Here is a 16,524-nt window from a genome sequence, read left to right on the forward strand (position 1 = left end):
CTGTCCGTTTCTTACCTCCAAAAATCCGCAAGTGGCATGTTACGCTATTGAAGAGTCTTGAGTAACTTTGGCTTGACATTATTTGATGATTATTTAGAGTTCGTAATTGAATTTCAAAATTTCCAATAAGAACTCGACAAGCAACAAATCTCACAATGTCATTACTCGTAGATTTTCAACAAAAGAATCAAACAAGTACTAGTATTAATAAAGGATCGATCTATGTACGAAGTATGCCTACCAATCTATTCAGTAACCTTAAACTCCTCACAAGCCAGTTCGCACAAATCTTTAGCCGCAGCACCACCCAATATCTTCAAAACAGGAAGAGATACGCCCACCTCCTTCAAGAACCAACTTCGAATCTCGACTGCAATCAAAGAATCAATACCCAACTGCGTCAAAGGTGCACTCTCATCGATTGACCCCGAATCTGCCTGCAGGATAAGCTCCAACTGCTTCGCGAAGCATTTTTGCATAACACCGAATACCTCATCCTTTGTTTGCGCTTTTGCAAGTTGCTCCTTGGTCGGCACTTCAACCTCACCTTGAGAATCGCTCTCCTCATTGGTGAAATCATTCATGACGAATGCGAATCGAGGATTAGCATGCCATCGAGGTTTATCGCGTTCTTCACCCGTTAAGGGCGCGACCATACCAATGATGATTTCAGGACAACGATTGCTGGCTGGGTGTCCTGATTGCACTGCTTCGGATAATACTTGAAGGAATTCATGTTCGGGAATTGTGAGATAATTATAACTGCGTAAAGCAGACTCAGTGAATCGACCTGAGCGTTCAACATATCCAACTCCGAGAATCATACCAATATGAATGACCGATGCGACACCCCCGCGCTTGCGACGTTGCTCTGCGAGTGAGGCCATATACTACAGATTGTTAGTCGGAGAACGTTGTACAAGATGAGAAGAAGAATGACCACATACCATATTGGCGGCGGCGTAATTCGATTGTCCAGGAATTCCGTTGACGGCAGCCAAACTGGAGAACAACACGAAGAAGTCGAGTTCCAATCCGAATACGGCATCAATATTGATGGTACTGAGTACTTTAGGACGAATAACCCTCTCGAGTGTTTCAAAAGGCATATCTGAGAATGGTTTGTCATCCAAGACCATACATCCGTTCATCACTCCTGCGATTGGTGGCATTGTCTTGATTGCCTCTTCACGCAATCTGGTGACTGCTTCCTTGTCGGTAAAATCAATGGTGTAGACGAGAACAGCCGCGCCCATTCTTTGCAATTCTTGTTGCCATGGAGTGCCAGATTTGACAGATCTGCCAAGCGTTAGTAATGATTGTTGAAGCAGTATATCCCAAGGAGTTTATAAGAGCCTCAAACTTACCGACTACCAATAATGATATATCTAGCCCCGGCCTCAACCATCCACCTACAGATTGATTGTCCCAAGTCTCCAGTCAAGCCTGCTAATAAGTAGCTCTTGTTCTTGTCAAATATCTGGTTTTGGGAGAATGGCTTGACATCGACGGTCAGAGTTGTGTTACTCGTCCAATCTACAACGGAAAGTGGAGAGAACGAAGAAACATGACCATGTTTCAAGCTTCCGGCATTAAGTAAAAATCTTCCTTCAATATCCTTGGTTTTAGTTGAATCTGCATAAGATACAACATCAGCAAGAACTGTTGATGGGTCAACAGAAGATGAAGACTTTGCTGGCGTGACACCTAGGAAACCATCAATTTCGATTATGCTGGTGAGTTTTGTCAACGCGTCTTTGACATGTTTGCCGGTACCACTAATGTCGACGAATGATTGAATTGAAGCTGGTAGTAAGTCTCGGATGGCACGTTTAGACAAAGTGGGGTGAACCTTGATACAATTTTGAATTGACGTGGTAGACTTGGTGCTTGCAATATTTGAGATGGACTTTCCATCCGCTTTGGCTATTGACTCCACGGCTTGACTTAATGCAAAGCTTGGTTCGTGAAGCAGAACGCTTGAGGAACCTTTGTTCAATATCTGCTTTGCTAAGAGGTAAGCCATAGCACATTCGAGGTACTCAGGAGTAGCTTGACTGGCTGGAATGGACCAGTCTTTGGGAACAGTGATGAGTGACTGGTTCGACGCGGAGAGGGCGAGGATCGATGATCCGGATTTTGTCTTTCCTAGGATGATGTAAAGGAAATTACCGTCAATGTTCACGGTATACAAAGACGAGAAGGAGACAGAAATTTCCAACTCGTTTTCGCTATCAAGATGATCCATGACTACCTCTTGGACTTCAAGGTTAAAGCGATTGCCGACAGTAGGAGGGGTAATTGTCACTTTTTTTGATGCCAAAAGAACCTCTTCTGTGATGACACGACGTGTAGAGTTCAATACGTCGTTCAATTTCTTAATCGGCTTCACTCTCGGAAGATACAATTGCCCGTTTTCATAGATCATCTCTGGCTCAATTGACCACAACAAGTTCTCTTTGCGTGAATCTAATAGGCCGGTTGCAACCTCAAGCCGAACTAGTGTCTCCCCAATTATCTTAGCAGCATTTCCCTTCAAGTCGACATCCAAAAATTGCAAGTTCAAGTGAGGCATTTCAGAGATGATAGATCGACCTAATCCTATTGCCATGTTGGCGTATGGTTCATCAGCTTTACATCCTGTGGTTACCCAGAGAACGGATTCGGCGGAGTTGATCACCGTCTGGATACCCTTCAAACGTTCTGCATTCATTGATTTGAAGATGGGTTCGTCGAGATCTGCAACACTCAGAATTGTGGTTCCAAATGGAATTGTGAGCTTTGATGCCTCTTCCCAGGTGGCAAGGACAATTGTCTTACGGGTCTCCCAGGATGGAATGTCTTGTTTTATCGTCTCAACAAGTGATTGGGTGGCAATACTTGATCCTCCGATAACAATGAGGTCCTTTCCTGTAGATTCCGGATGATATTGAAGCGGTTCTCGAAGCGTTTGGACATCATCATCAAGGGCCTGACTAAGAATCACAGAAACCGTGTAACGCGATTTATCTTTGAAATCATTGACAATGGCATCAACACCTGAGAATCCAGTCTTTTTCAGAACTGAATCCCATTCTGGTGGTGAGATAGTGGGACGATATGGTCGCCCATCTGCACCTCCGAGCCACCAACCAGGTAAACCAGCCATGAGGAATCCAGTCCGTTCGAGATGGCCAGTGCATTCTAAAAGGCAGAGATATCCGCCAGGCTTCAGGAGTGTACGGACGTTTCTCATGGTCTTCTCAAGAAACTCGGTCGCATGAAGAACATTTGATGCAACGATGACATCGAAAGAGTGAGCTTCGTACCCCTGCTCCAAGGGATCTTTTTCGCAGTTGAGGAGACTGAATGTCATGCGGTTGGCATAGTCACTGAAAACTTCCCTAGCTTTCATAAAAAAGCCAGTCGATATATCCGTGAAAGTATAATGAGCAAATGCATCCCCGATTCCTGTAAAGATACCTTTGGTAGCCCCTCCAGTCCCTGCACCAATTTCCAAGACACGCATTTTTGGGTAGCGATGCCCGATCTTCTTCATTGCCGCTGTGACAAATTTGTTTGACGTGGCCATCCCAATACCTTCGGTGTATAATCTGTCAAGCAGTCCATTTGGTAACATATGTTCCAACATCGTCGTTGTACCTCTCACAACATCAGGGAGATTATTACCTACAGCTTGCATCAATTCGAGATCGACACATTCTGGATATTTGGAAGCCATAGTAATCAATTCTTGGAGATCATCGTTGTTCCACTCCGGCTTGATCGAAGGATGTGTTCCTTTGGAAACAAGATCCGTGACGTGGTTGATCCAGTTAAACAAAGGACGGTGATGGTCTGGGATATTCTCAGGCTTAATCTCAGACATCAAGTGACGCATGTAAGCGTAAGAAAGTCTTTCGCCCAAATCGATCAAGTGAAGTGCTTTTGGATCATCATCTTCAATATCGACTTCGGAAATGATGCCTCCCGAGATATCAGCCGCCCACAGCGTTTCAAGGTATAATTGTCGATCTTGAGACGGTCTTGCTGCCGTAAACGATTGCATTTGCAATCCTTCGATTTGAATCTCGATTTCGTTGGTCAGTGGATCAAAAACATCAACGTCGCCAACATAAGTGGCTGCATCATTAGCAGTAGTGGGGGTAACTTCGGTAATATATCCATCCATTCCAGCCAGGGCTGTCTCCTTCTCGAATGCTGCTTCGCAAAGCGCAATGTTGAAGCTCATCTTGGCGATTCTTCTTGGCAAATATGGTGTCCAGAAGCGCTCATCACCAGGACTGGCAAATGCTGCTAATGTTGCATGTAATGTCATATCCAAAAACGCCGGATGTACCAATAATCCTGTATCAGATAAACATCTTCTACCTTCGAGCGAAGAGATATGCATTCGGCGTTGACCTTTTTCAATGCCTCGGAAGATTCCAGTGAACTCAAGACCAACATTAGCCAGGCTGTCATAGAATCGATCCACGTTAAGTGGGCCAAGCACTGGTCGTACGGGCGAGCGAATAGACATCGCGTCAGGAGATGGAGTTCCGAGTGTCATTTCAATACGACCCGAGAAAATCATTGACATTGGTTTGCCACTTGGCGCAGCAGTACACCAGAAATCTGCGCAAACAATCTCATCACTACCACTAGCACTTGAAGATCTAGGTTTGAGTGCAAACATAACCTCGACTGCTGCATTGTTTTCCTCGAGATTGATGGCTCTCTCAATGTCAACTTGATGCAGCTCTACCAGACGGATTGGTTTGCCATTAGCAAGCACCTTTGAAGATTCTAACGCCATTGAGCAGTAGAATGCGGCGGGGACCAAGGTTTGGCGTTGGAATTTGTGCCCAGAAACCCATGGCAGCTCGTCGAGCTTAAATATGTTTCGCCAGCGATACTCCATATCTGTGTCATCAGCGCACCTGACGCCCAAGAGTTCGTGGGGTGGGTCGACTCTGTTACGATAATTGCGAGAAATTCGAGATTCGAACCAGAAAGTACGGCTATGATCCCATGAATAGGTTGGTAATCCCTTCAAAAGTTTAGGGGTTGTCACCACACCACCTGAAATAGCATCAAGGTATTTCTTGAAACTTATTCTTTTTCCATTGATGTGATTCAGCAGGAACCCCAGTGCGTTGGCAAATGCAATCGAATCATTCTCTCCACGAGATAGCACCCCAGTATATGGCACAACCGCATTGACGGCATGCTTAAATGTTTGTGCCACTGGTCCTTTAAGTGCGGGATGTGGCCCCACTTCAACTGCAGCATCGAATGAACCAAATTCTTTTGCAGCTATGCTGACGGCCTCGAAAAATCTGACGGGTGAGACGAGATTGTCTAGCCAGTATTGTGTCTCAAGTTCGGAAGATTCACTGGACATATTTTTTAAGTGTACACTTGAAGTCCACGTACAATCTGGTAAGCTGGGCTTGGGAGATATTTTGCAGGCAGCAAGAGATCTTGTGTATGGTTCTGAGCAGGGTAACATGTGATCGGAATGATACGCAGTATCAACTTTGAGAACCCGGGCAAAAACGCCTCTATCGTCAAGTGTCGACTTTGCTTTTTCGATAGCATCTTTGTTGCCACTGAGAGTGACTGTCTTTGGAGCATTACTAGCCGCAATGGAAATTTTGCCTTGGTATTCTTCACCAGCGCAGAACTCAAGAGCCTCGTCAAAGCTCAATCCTGCCGCCATCATCGAGCCTTCTTCTCCACCCTTACCTTTTGCAAGGTGCGCATGAAGGCCACGATAGTAAGCGATACGAATGGCATCACCAGCCGTCAACCTACCTGCAGCATAAGCAGCACCAATTTCTCCAGATGAATGCCCGACTACAGCAGAGAATGTGACCCCAATCAGCTTCAACAAATCTACAAGAGCAATCTGTAGGGCTGTGCAAAGAGGTTGCGAAAACTCAGCTTTTTCAATGGAGGATTTTCCGACTGACGCGACAATTTCTTCTTTCAATGACCATTTCGGAGCATCTGGAAGCTCACGAAGTGATTTCTCAAGGGAATCAATTGTCTGAGAGAATGTGGGTATATTGGCGATCAGCATTTTTCCCATTGCCGGCCATTGTGCACCTTGACCCGTGAAGACACCAAGAATCTTCCTTGATGATTTGTCATTTACATTCGTCGACCGAATGCCAATAGCTAGATTAGGGTTCTCTTCTTTTGCTATTATGACTTTCTCAAGCTGATCTAACAAATCTTCGGTGTTCGATGCTACAAATGTAGCTTTGGTTGGGAAGTTACTTCGGCCCAGTAGAGAATACCCCAAGTCTATTAGATTGACTCCTTCATGCTCTTCAATATAATCGCTAAAGTTCGTGATGTTCTGAATTAAACAGTCCTCGGAAATAGCAGATATCGTGAATGGGATGAGTGCTGTTGATTCCAAGCCTGGTGTAGGTGTACAAACCTCGTAGCTTTCGAGAATAGCATGTGCATTGGTACCACCGAAACCAAATGAATTAACGCTGGCACGGAGAGGTCCCTCAACCGCTGGCCATGGTAATGGAGCCGTGGGAACATTCAAATTCCCATAGAAAGGTTCGATTGCCGAGTTGAGACTTTGAAAATGCAGATTGGGTGGGATAGTTTTCTCTTTCATTGCCAATCCGGCTTTTATGATACCTGCTAGTCCTGCTGCACCTTCTAGATGGCCAATCACTGTTTTGATGGAGCCAACGTGAAGGGGCTCTGAATTGGGGATGTCTGATCTTTGTGGAAAGAAAGCACTGCTAATTGCTTCCGCTTCAACTGGATCTCCTGCTGGTGTTCCGGTGCCGTGAGCTTCGAAGTACTGACATCTTTCTGAAGGCTTTGTACAGTCGAGTCCAGCTCGAGCATATGTTTGACGAATTAAATCGGCTTGAGATGCAGCAAGTGGCATGGTGATACCTTTCGACTTACCATCCGAATTTACACCAGTCTAGTCATAACGAATTAGCCATCGAGACATTAAAAACGGAAACAAAATTATGTACCTCGCGAATTATATATTCAATGTCATCTCCATCTTCCAAAGCATTCTTCAAAGTCTTCAAAACAATTGCCGCGGTCCCCTCACCACGTGCATATCCATCAGCTCTTGAGTCCCACATCTGAGATCTCCCCGTCGGCGAAAGCATATGGAGATTTGACTCTCCAATATACATTTCTGGACCAAAGATTAAGTTTGCACCAGCGGCTATAGCAGTTCGACTTTGTCCACTTCTAAGTGTCGAAATGGCATTATGAACGGCAACCAAACTTGATGAGCATGCAGTGTCAATTGTCATCGAGGGTCCTTTCCAATCGAAGAAATAAGAAATCCTATTCGACATGATACTGCGTGCTGTTCCTGTTGCTAGATATTGCGGAATATCTTCAATGTCTCGCATTAGAACATCAAAATAGTCGGCGCACATGAGTCCTACGTATACTGCAGTAGAAGTGCCTTGCATTTCTTCGATCGACAATCCTGCAGCTTCTAGAGCCTCATAGACGGTCTCCAAAAGTAGTCGTTGTTGTGGATCAAGGGCTTCTGCTTCTCTTGGATTGATATTAAAAAACGGAGCATCAAATGTCGTTGGGTCTTCATTAAGAAAATATGATTTGGTGGCGTTGGTGGTTCCATGGTGTTCACCATTGGGATGATAGAAGGCCTTGATGTTGAATCGTGAGGATGGAACCTTTTGAGTCAAATCGTATGGATGATGGAGAAGGTTCCATAGTTTAGAGGGTGAAGAGGCGCCACCTGGGAAACGACAGCCTGTGCCTATGACGGCTATAGGTTCGTTTGGGACGACCATGATGCAACGATTAAACACAACTCTGAAGGGGAAAAAGGGCAGTCTGGGTATTGGTAAATGGAAACGGTTGTAGTGGATGTAGTTGATACGATTGCAGTTGGAACGATTCCAGATGAAAGATGTAATATCTTGAAAATGTGGTGTATCAGTAGTTGATATGATATGCTTCATTGATGAAGCTTTACAATGCATAACACGTGGGTTCGGGGGTACATTGTCATGTGTTCTGACTTGACTACTCCACTCACGGGATCCGAGTAGGTCACTGCGGCTCCCATGAAATCACTACCGACTTACAGCTCAAGCAAATTCAAAAGCAGCTGCTGCGCCATTTCTTCTCTTTCACTGAGAGAATCGATGTATATCGACAACATTGAGACTTTTTTGATTTGTTTACTACAGAGAGAATTTTAAGTGTACTCGTTTTACAATCTCAGTCATGCAAGCAGTAATTCAAACCGGACCTGGAACGCTCCAGCTGACTGAGAACGTACCCAAGCCATCAGTAGAGCCAGGATCGAGAAAAGTCTTGGTGAAGGTACATGCTGTAGCTCTCAATCATAGTGACTGGAAAATGGTTGATTTCTCGGCCAAACCTGGAGCTATCAGCGGATACGACATGGCTGGTGTTCTGGAAGCTATCGACGATTCCATGAACTCGGATCTAGTTGCTGGAGATCGAGTACTAGGCGTCACGAGCATTCACGGAGGCGCATTTGCGGAGTACGTCGTTACAGACGGAGACCTGCTAGTCAAAATCCCCGAAAACATGGATTTTCAACATGCAGCAAGCTACGGTGTGGGAATAGTCACAACTGGTTTGGCATTATACGGAAACGAGTGTTTGGCATTGAATTGGCCAAATACAGATGGGACAAGCAGTGCAGCGCCTCAGAAAACTCGCGTCGGACCCCGAGGGTGGAGTGGTGGAGACGCGCTCACAGATAACGATAACGAAACACCGCGCATTCCGGTACTTGTCTACGGGGCGTCAACTTCCACCGGGACTTTGGCTATTCAATTATTACAACTGTCTGGGTATGAACCGATTGCTGTATGTTCGCCTCATAATTTCGGACTTGTACAATCGAGAGGAGCATCGAAATGCTTTGATTATCATTCGCAGGGATGCGGGGCTATGATTAAACAGTATACCCATAATAGATTGGAATACGCACTTGATTGTATTACCACGGCATCTTCAATGCGTCTTTGCTACGAGGCGATAGGTGCTACTGGTGGAAAGTACGTATCGTTAGATCCATTCAATGCAAGGGTACAACGGTCACGTGCGGATGTCAAACCATTTTTTTGCTACGCGCTAACAATATTTGGTTTACCTATTGAACTCAGTGGAGAATTTGCTCGAGATGCAAAACCTGAAGATAGGAAGCTGGCGGAAAAATTTGTAAAAATTGCTGAAAAGTTGATCGAGAAGGGAAGGTTGAAGGCCCATCCTACGATGCTAAAATCGGGGGGCTTGGGTGGAATTGCGGGTTCAATAGATCTCTTGAGGAAAGGAAAAGTATCTGGGAGCAAATTAGTGTTTGATGTTGTTGGTAATTGAAATGTTTTGAAGTTAGGCTCAATTTTTCATAGAGTCTACCATTGGAAAGTTTTCTAGCCCAGAGCTGCGCGTGCCATTCAGGGATCTCGTGTTGATATTTTCCCGTTTGATTTTTGAAACCTAAAGATGCCGATACACCTCGAAAGGAATAGATCCTACTCGATTTCGCGGGAGAATGCCAGAGCTATTTCAGACTTGACCACAAGATTTCCACTCCAACCACGTCAAACTGCCCTTTACTGTTCCGTGAGCTAGTACTTTTCGTCCAAACATATTAAAGCAAGACTCCAATTGATTTTCGCTTCATTATAAAATTCACGGAACCAATTAAATTCAATCACAGTTGTTCTATTAGACTACTCAGAATACTATCTACAACGCTCTTTAATTTGAATCTGTGCCGTTGGGTCTACAACGAGACTCATATCACTCTTTAAATTCTTTGGCCTTTCAGTTCCAGGGAGTAGCTGAAAATCATAATTCCGCAGAAGTTCGATCAGCATCGTCTTAATCTCATTGCTGGCAAAAAAGCGGCCTGGACAACTGTGAGTTCCGTGTCCAAAAGCCAGACTATCCTTTCCTGTGGTCACTAGTTGGAATTTGTTTTCCGCGCCTTCTTGCTGTCTGAGCTTCTCGAATCGAAAACCGTCGAATTCGTCGGGATTTTCGAAGATTCTGGGATCAAAACCGATGGAGCCGGCTGCCATACCAACGAAAGATCCTTTTGGTAAGATTGTACCATCTGATAGCTGTACTGTGTCCATCATCTTTCTGTTCATGGTGACTACCATTTAAAGTTTTAGTGATTCATCTGAGAGAAAATTGAGATTGAGCTTCATACCTAGATTCAATGGGTTCATTCTCTGACTTTCCTTCAAGAACGAATCCATTTTTCGCAGTTTGGTGAGTATTTGTTTGGTGATTTGAGTATTTTCGGGAAGATTAGCGGCTATCTCTTCGCGGAGAGCTTCAATGTATTTTGGTCGTGCTGCAAGGTCAAGAATCGCATTACCTAACTGTTCGAGAGTTTAGTTCAGACTCATGTCAGCCGTCTAGATTTGCGAAAGTATTTACTCACCAGTCCAGACGTAGTATGCAAGGCTGCAAATGCTGTTCCAAAATGGTGAGTCTTGCATCATAAATTGCGGGAGAGTTGTAGAGAATACCCACATATCAACTGGAGTGCGGTCAGTACGTCATTTTCAAAGTTTTGTAACGATCAACTCACGAGTTGGCATCGACCTTGGAAGGTCGCATCTTTAGCATTGTTTCCCGAGTTATCGATCATCCATTGAATCATATCTTGTGGTTTCTCAAAATCATCCCGCTCCATCTCCTTGAATCTTTGATTGAAGATTGGCCGCAGGAATTCTGCCGCATCGGTATAGTGTTGGCGAACTTTCTTTAATTCTGGCGAATAAAGAGCATATATTGGTCTAAAAAGTGGGTGTCGTGCCCAGACCGCTCGACCCCCCAAGAAGGTGTCACGAGTATATGTAGTCGATATTTGAATCCATTTTTCATTCCTGCATAACGGCTCGCCTACCATCACTCGTCCACTGACCTTTGCCACCATTCTTAATATGATGGGATATAATGTCACTGACATCCAGTCCTTGGGCTTCGGCAATTCAGTTGCAAAAGCGAGCTCTGTCTCAGCTTGCATGTTCTCCAATGCACGCGCGATGCTCTGTGTGAGGTCAACCTTGACACTTGTTGTGACTGCATCTCCTTCGGTATTGTTTGCAAACGCCGTATAATGCCCAAAGTATCTATCTCTGAATTCTTCGAGAAATGAGATCTTGTCTGGGGGTAAAGATTTGATCTCATCAATGTACTTGATGGGTAAGATGATTGTAGGATGAGCCGCTGTTGGCAGTAAAAATGGCGTGTTTGGGCACTATTTACGTCAGTAATTTTCTGTCTTCGCTAATTTTCACGAACAGTTCATACCTGGTTGTACCCGTTGATCAGAGCAGAGCGAAGATCACTCGCATCGCCTATAACTGGAGCATCGAAATTCAATTTCTTTGAATTGAGGAATTGGAATAGGTAATACAATGCGAAGACAATGCAACCCGCAATCACAGTATTGGAATTTGCCAATGATATTGCCCCCAGATCTGCAAAGTGTATCATTTTGAACAGACTCTTTTGTCAAGTTCAGAAGATGGAAAATCGTACAACAAAAAGAATTGTCAGTCAAGTCAATTGCACATTGGCTACAAGTGTATACATCTGGATTTCAAAGCAAGCTCAAGCCATAGAAGAAGAAAGATCTGGGCTATGCCGCCTTTCGCGGTTTGCGGTCACACATACCGAAGTTCTGGCGGAATGTGTCGGCACCCGGATGTGGTTCGTGATCAGCCCCATAATTTCATCGTCCAATAATATGTATCGTATTTCTTTTCGGAGGCCGTTAACGAACATATCCAGAACACTAAATTGAATCGTTTAACCTTTACCACATCATCCATGAGCAGACACCCAATTCAAACTTGCGGTAAATCGTGCTAAACATTTCAAGATGTTTGCAGTTGAATTGCTCGAGCGACTCGGTTTGCCAACTATCTATCTTTGGATTGGATTTGTTTTGGTAGTCGTAAGAATCCCAGATATATCCTCTGTAAATTCAATGCTAACAACTTCGCCTTTAGCTTCTAGCATACCCTACATATTTTGCAATTTACAACCTATACTTTCACCCATTGAGAAAGTTTCCAGGGCCACTTATAGCCAGATCATCATACATCTGGTACGCCAAGAATTGGTAAGCCATATAACACTTGCAAGTCTCAGAATCACAATGAAATCATCTAATCAAACAAATGCAGGATTGGAGGAAGATGGCCTCATGCATTATCTGATCTTCATGAGAAGTATGGTTAGTTCACATTTCCACAATCACAACATGAGATTCATAACTCACAAGCCTCAGGTCAAGTTGTTCGAATAGCCCCTGATGAGCTTGCATTCAGCTCAGCTCAGTCTTGGAGAGATATTTATGGACATTCAGTGAAGGGCAAGAAGTACTTCAGAAAGACCGACTGGTATGCAGGTGTTGGTGATCTACCAAACTCCATCTCAACAGAGCCAGATCCGCAAAAGCACAGTGCCATGCGCAGAGTATTAGCCAACGCATTTAGCAATTCTGTTCTCAAGGGCCAGGCAGATGTCATCAATAAATATTTGGACATGTTCGTCAGTCAGATCAAGAAACATGACAATCCAAATGGTATTCCAGTCGAAGAATGGTTCAACTGGCTGACATTCGATATTGTAAGCATTTATGTAAAGTGATGGCGATGTAGTGTCGATGTTAATGAAACTATTCATAGATCGGGGATCTTACTTTTCATGAATCTTTTGGTGCAGTCGAAAATGGTAAGCTATCACACATGCCCCTCTTCCATGAATTCATTATGCTAATATCTCCCTAGCCCGAACACATTTTTGGATTCACTTGATCATCAACGGTAATTTCATTCGAAGTCTCTATCCAATCTTCCAGAAGATCCCGATCAGCAGACTCTTCATGAAATGGATTATTCCAAACATGGATGAGATCCGTCAGCAGCGACGGGAACACATTGCCCATACGAACTCTAAAGCCATGAAACGGGCCAATCGTGATGACATTGTTCAAAAGGATTTTTTCAGCTTCTTACTTGGTAAAGAGGGAGCGGATACTTCGGAAATGTTCTTGACTGCGCAGGCCCACACTCTCATTATCGCTGGATCTGAGACTACAGCTGTCACGCTGACAGCTATGGTATCATTCTTACTTCGTTATCCGGACAAAATGAAGATTCTCATTGACGAAGTGCGTGGCACATTTACTGACAAATCTCAAATTAATGTTGAAGGAACTCTACCCCTAGAATACCTCTTCGCCGTGATCGAGGAAACACTACGCATTCTCCCTCCAGTGCCATTTGGCCTTCCTCGTACGTGCCCTGGAGCAGTCATTGACGGCCATGTGGTTCCAGAAGGGACCATCGTTTCCGTCTCTCCATATACAGCATCTCACGATGTAAGGTATTGGCATGATCCTGAGGGATGGCATCCCGAGCGATGGCTCCCTTCTGACCATCCTCTTCATAATCCCGTATTCGATCAAGATAATAAAGAGGCAAGCAAACCATTTAGTACTGGACCTCGTGTTTGCTTGGGTGTTAATTTGGCATATATTGAGCTAAGGATGACACTCGCGAGGCTATTGTTTGAATTCGATATGGAGTTGCTTAGTAAACCGGTCGATTGGAATACGGAATTGGATTTCTTTCAATTCTGGAAGAAAGTTGAGACGAGAGTAAAGTTCACCAGTCTTCATTGATAGATGTGCGTGAAGCGGAATGTAGAAACAATGATCGATCGAATTTGAGAGTTGAAGTCATCACCGTTAAACCAAAACTCTTGTTTACAATGTCGATGGACTGTTGTGAAATGTAGCGCTTCGATGATTCCTAGATAGGATATGCGTAAACCATGAAGACAAACCCTTTTATGATAGATAGCCAGTTAGCTGTAATCAAAAATTATATCAAGTTCATGGCCACTTGTTCCTTGATCTTGAGAGCCAACATGTACATATCAAATGGTCTTCGCTGAGCGAGACTCTTGTGAATATAACCGAAATGAGCAATAGTACAGGTGTTTCAAACACTAATCACCAGAAAATGTTACGGTTTGCAATCTCGAGTTTCGGTAACAATACATTCCAAGGCAATTTCCAACTCTCTGTTCAAAAAGCATCGAGCATCGGCGAAGCTGCAAAAAATCTGTCTATTTGCAACTTTTTAAGTCACAGAGCTCAGCTAGCAGGACTGCGCACTAATTGACATGGAAATTTCAGAGGCCACAGGACATGTGATTGCCTGTTGCATGGCTAGCCGACTGGCAAGCGTAATGCTATCTCCAGGTCCAGATATTGTAGACTGTGATTTCTGAACTCAACACTCGTCTGAGTGAATTCAGATGAGAATTTGATTGTCACAAGTAATCTTGAGGAATTTCTATGATCTTTTGCATTGAAAAATGAGAAGTATATCCTCTTGTCTAAAAAAATCAAGCAACCGACAGTACTCCTTTGAACGCAATACTCCCATTTCCTGAACAAAACCTACACAGATCTGTTCCTCTGTCTCCAGTGCTGACTATACATAGATCTTTGTGATTAAAATTCTAGAACTTTGACCTCTTTCTGTCCTATCCTCTGCTGAAGAAGTACCCAATCACGCTTGAAGTCAAGCTTGGCAATTAACGCCTTGTACTGCCAATATGGGTATGGATATCGATAGACGTGTCCTATTTTTGACTTTAAAAAACTTATATTAGCCACTAAGATACACACGTCAGACCAAGGATGTTCTCACCCTATAATAACTTTTGCAATTTGGATTCGCAGGAGGCAATTTTGCTTGCCCTGGTCTCAATGATAATGTCCAAGATCTTACGCGTTCTTCCTTTGGCATAATAGCATAACGGAAAGTGCCAACATTCTTCTGAAAGAGATATTTTGTTGCGATAGAATTGTGATGAGCTTGAAGTTCAAAAAGCTCCATGACGCTGGTTTCGAAAGATGAGCTATTCGGACCAAGAAAGTTGAAGTAATTTGGAAAATCATCAACGGCGACGCCTCGTGAAAGTTAGCAATCGGATGAGAATATATTGGTCAAAATTTCTTACCATATAAGGAAAACAGTTCTGGTTGGTATTTGTCGCATAGTAGTTGTCCTGATCGTCCTTTTGTTGGGACAGGAAGTCCAAAATCGACGGGATTGTAACCTAGTTATTTGTCAATTAATTTCGTCTCTTCCGATCGCAATATTCCTATCTCTTACCAGTACCCCAAATCAATACATCAGTTTCTCGTTCCATCTCCTCGCCTGTATCAGTATTCCTTGATTTAATGCCATTCTCGGTGAGTTCAGTCACACTGTCAGTCACAAGCTCTACGTTGTCGTTGTTAAATATCGGATAATAGTCACTGAGCATCAATGGACGTTTGCATCCAAAAACATCTTTAGACTCAAGTTTCCGTCTTAAAGTGTCATCCTTTATCTGTTTGTATAGGTGGTTCCTCGTCATCGAGATGACTATTCTTTGGAGCCATGATCCTACAGTAAATAGACGCGGACGTAATATTTCATCCTGTTGGTGAGTTTAATACAGGACACCAAAGTTTGCAAATTTGATCAAGTAGCATACCTTTTTCATCCAGAACCACCGATTAAACCGCATCAGAAATGGTATATGAGCAAACATCCATTTTGTTAACGACCCGACAACAACATCGTTACGAGGCAAGACATGTCCCGGACTTCTTTGATAAACTATCAAAGACTTTACCTCAGGGTAAATGTTTGGAATAAATTGACAGGCAGATGGTCCTGTTCCAATTACAGCAACGGTCTTTCCCTTGAGATTGGCATTTTTTGGCCAGTCCACACTATGCCACTCCTCCCCTTTGAAAGCATCGACATTTTTCACAGGTGCCTTCTTGGGCACTGTAAATGCTCCTAAAGCGCCGATAAGCTGATTTCTAAATTAGAAGATATACAAAACAATATGAGGGGCTCACTACGTACTACATGGCAGCTCCAGAGTTTTGTATCTCCCGTGGTAAGATCGGTAGTCTCGACAAGCCACAACAAACGCGAATCATCCCACTTGGCCTCTACAATCTCTGTGTTGAAAGTTGTGGACTTATGTAATTCATATTGTAATGCTACGTCCTCAAAGTATTTTTGGATCTCGGGCTGGGGTGCAAAAGTTCTACTCCAGTCTATTTAGAGTTAGTTCTGAGATTTTTTAGAATAGACCGATAAAAAGACTTAATCTATCATTGTCTTCTTCTGTTAGAGATAAAGTCACATGTGTGAAAATACTGACAAGGATTAAGAGCAAAACTTATTTGATACTCGTGACTTGGAATATCACACGCAGCTCCGGGATAAGTGTTCTTCCACCAGACTCCCCCAAACGCACTTTGTCTTTCTAATATCTGAAATTCTTCAAGAGGAAGCGTTTTTTTCACGTATGAATGTACAACCTTGAATAATTCCTGCAGCACCTGCTCCAAGAATAATGGCAAATCGATGTTCATCTGCTTGTACAGTCTCGATTGGCATTTTTTCGCTTGACATT

At 43.6% G+C, this 16,524-nt stretch overlaps 5 protein-coding genes across 5 annotated transcripts; 2 read left to right on the forward strand and 3 right to left on the reverse strand.

Annotated features, from left to right (window-relative positions):
• Window positions 1-245: 245 nt before the first annotated feature.
• On the reverse strand, window positions 246-7,808 carry EAF01_004943 (uncharacterized protein; the record flags this gene model as incomplete). The annotated part of the gene is made up of 4 exons (XM_038913197.1): window positions 246-890; window positions 948-1,299; window positions 1,368-6,946; window positions 7,002-7,808. 4 exons carry the CDS (start codon window positions 7,806-7,808, stop codon window positions 246-248), a joined length of 7,383 nt encoding a protein of 2,460 aa, XP_038771283.1.
• A 439-nt stretch (window positions 7,809-8,247) lies between these two features.
• Window positions 8,248-9,375, forward strand: EAF01_004944 (uncharacterized protein; the record flags this gene model as incomplete). The annotated part of the gene is made up of 1 exon (XM_038913198.1): window positions 8,248-9,375. The coding sequence occupies one exon, from the start codon at window positions 8,248-8,250 to the stop codon at window positions 9,373-9,375; it is 1,128 nt and encodes a 375-aa protein (XP_038771284.1).
• A 368-nt stretch (window positions 9,376-9,743) lies between these two features.
• Window positions 9,744-11,514, reverse strand: EAF01_004945 (uncharacterized protein; the record flags this gene model as incomplete). Its single annotated transcript, XM_038913199.1, has 6 exons — window positions 9,744-10,159; window positions 10,217-10,391; window positions 10,454-10,485; window positions 10,546-10,552; window positions 10,604-11,275; window positions 11,329-11,514. The coding sequence occupies 6 exons, from the start codon at window positions 11,512-11,514 to the stop codon at window positions 9,744-9,746; spliced, it is 1,488 nt and encodes a 495-aa protein (XP_038771285.1).
• A 388-nt stretch (window positions 11,515-11,902) lies between these two features.
• Window positions 11,903-13,711, forward strand: EAF01_004946 (uncharacterized protein; the record flags this gene model as incomplete). Its single annotated transcript, XM_038913200.1, has 6 exons — window positions 11,903-11,977; window positions 12,033-12,145; window positions 12,210-12,259; window positions 12,314-12,654; window positions 12,714-12,759; window positions 12,816-13,711. 6 exons carry the CDS (start codon window positions 11,903-11,905, stop codon window positions 13,709-13,711), a joined length of 1,521 nt encoding a protein of 506 aa, XP_038771286.1.
• An 840-nt stretch (window positions 13,712-14,551) lies between these two features.
• Window positions 14,552-16,523, reverse strand: EAF01_004947 (uncharacterized protein; the record flags this gene model as incomplete). The annotated part of the gene is made up of 7 exons (XM_038913201.1): window positions 14,552-14,692; window positions 14,751-15,013; window positions 15,064-15,162; window positions 15,219-15,528; window positions 15,586-15,912; window positions 15,966-16,162; window positions 16,427-16,523. The coding sequence occupies 7 exons, from the start codon at window positions 16,521-16,523 to the stop codon at window positions 14,552-14,554; spliced, it is 1,434 nt and encodes a 477-aa protein (XP_038771287.1).
• Window position 16,524: the final 1 nt, after the last annotated feature.

This window comes from Botrytis porri (genome assembly GCF_014898465.1).
Source record: "Botrytis porri strain MUCL 3234 chromosome Unknown BPOR_006, whole genome shotgun sequence".
Classification (NCBI taxonomy): Eukaryota; Fungi; Ascomycota; class Leotiomycetes; order Helotiales; family Sclerotiniaceae; genus Botrytis; species Botrytis porri.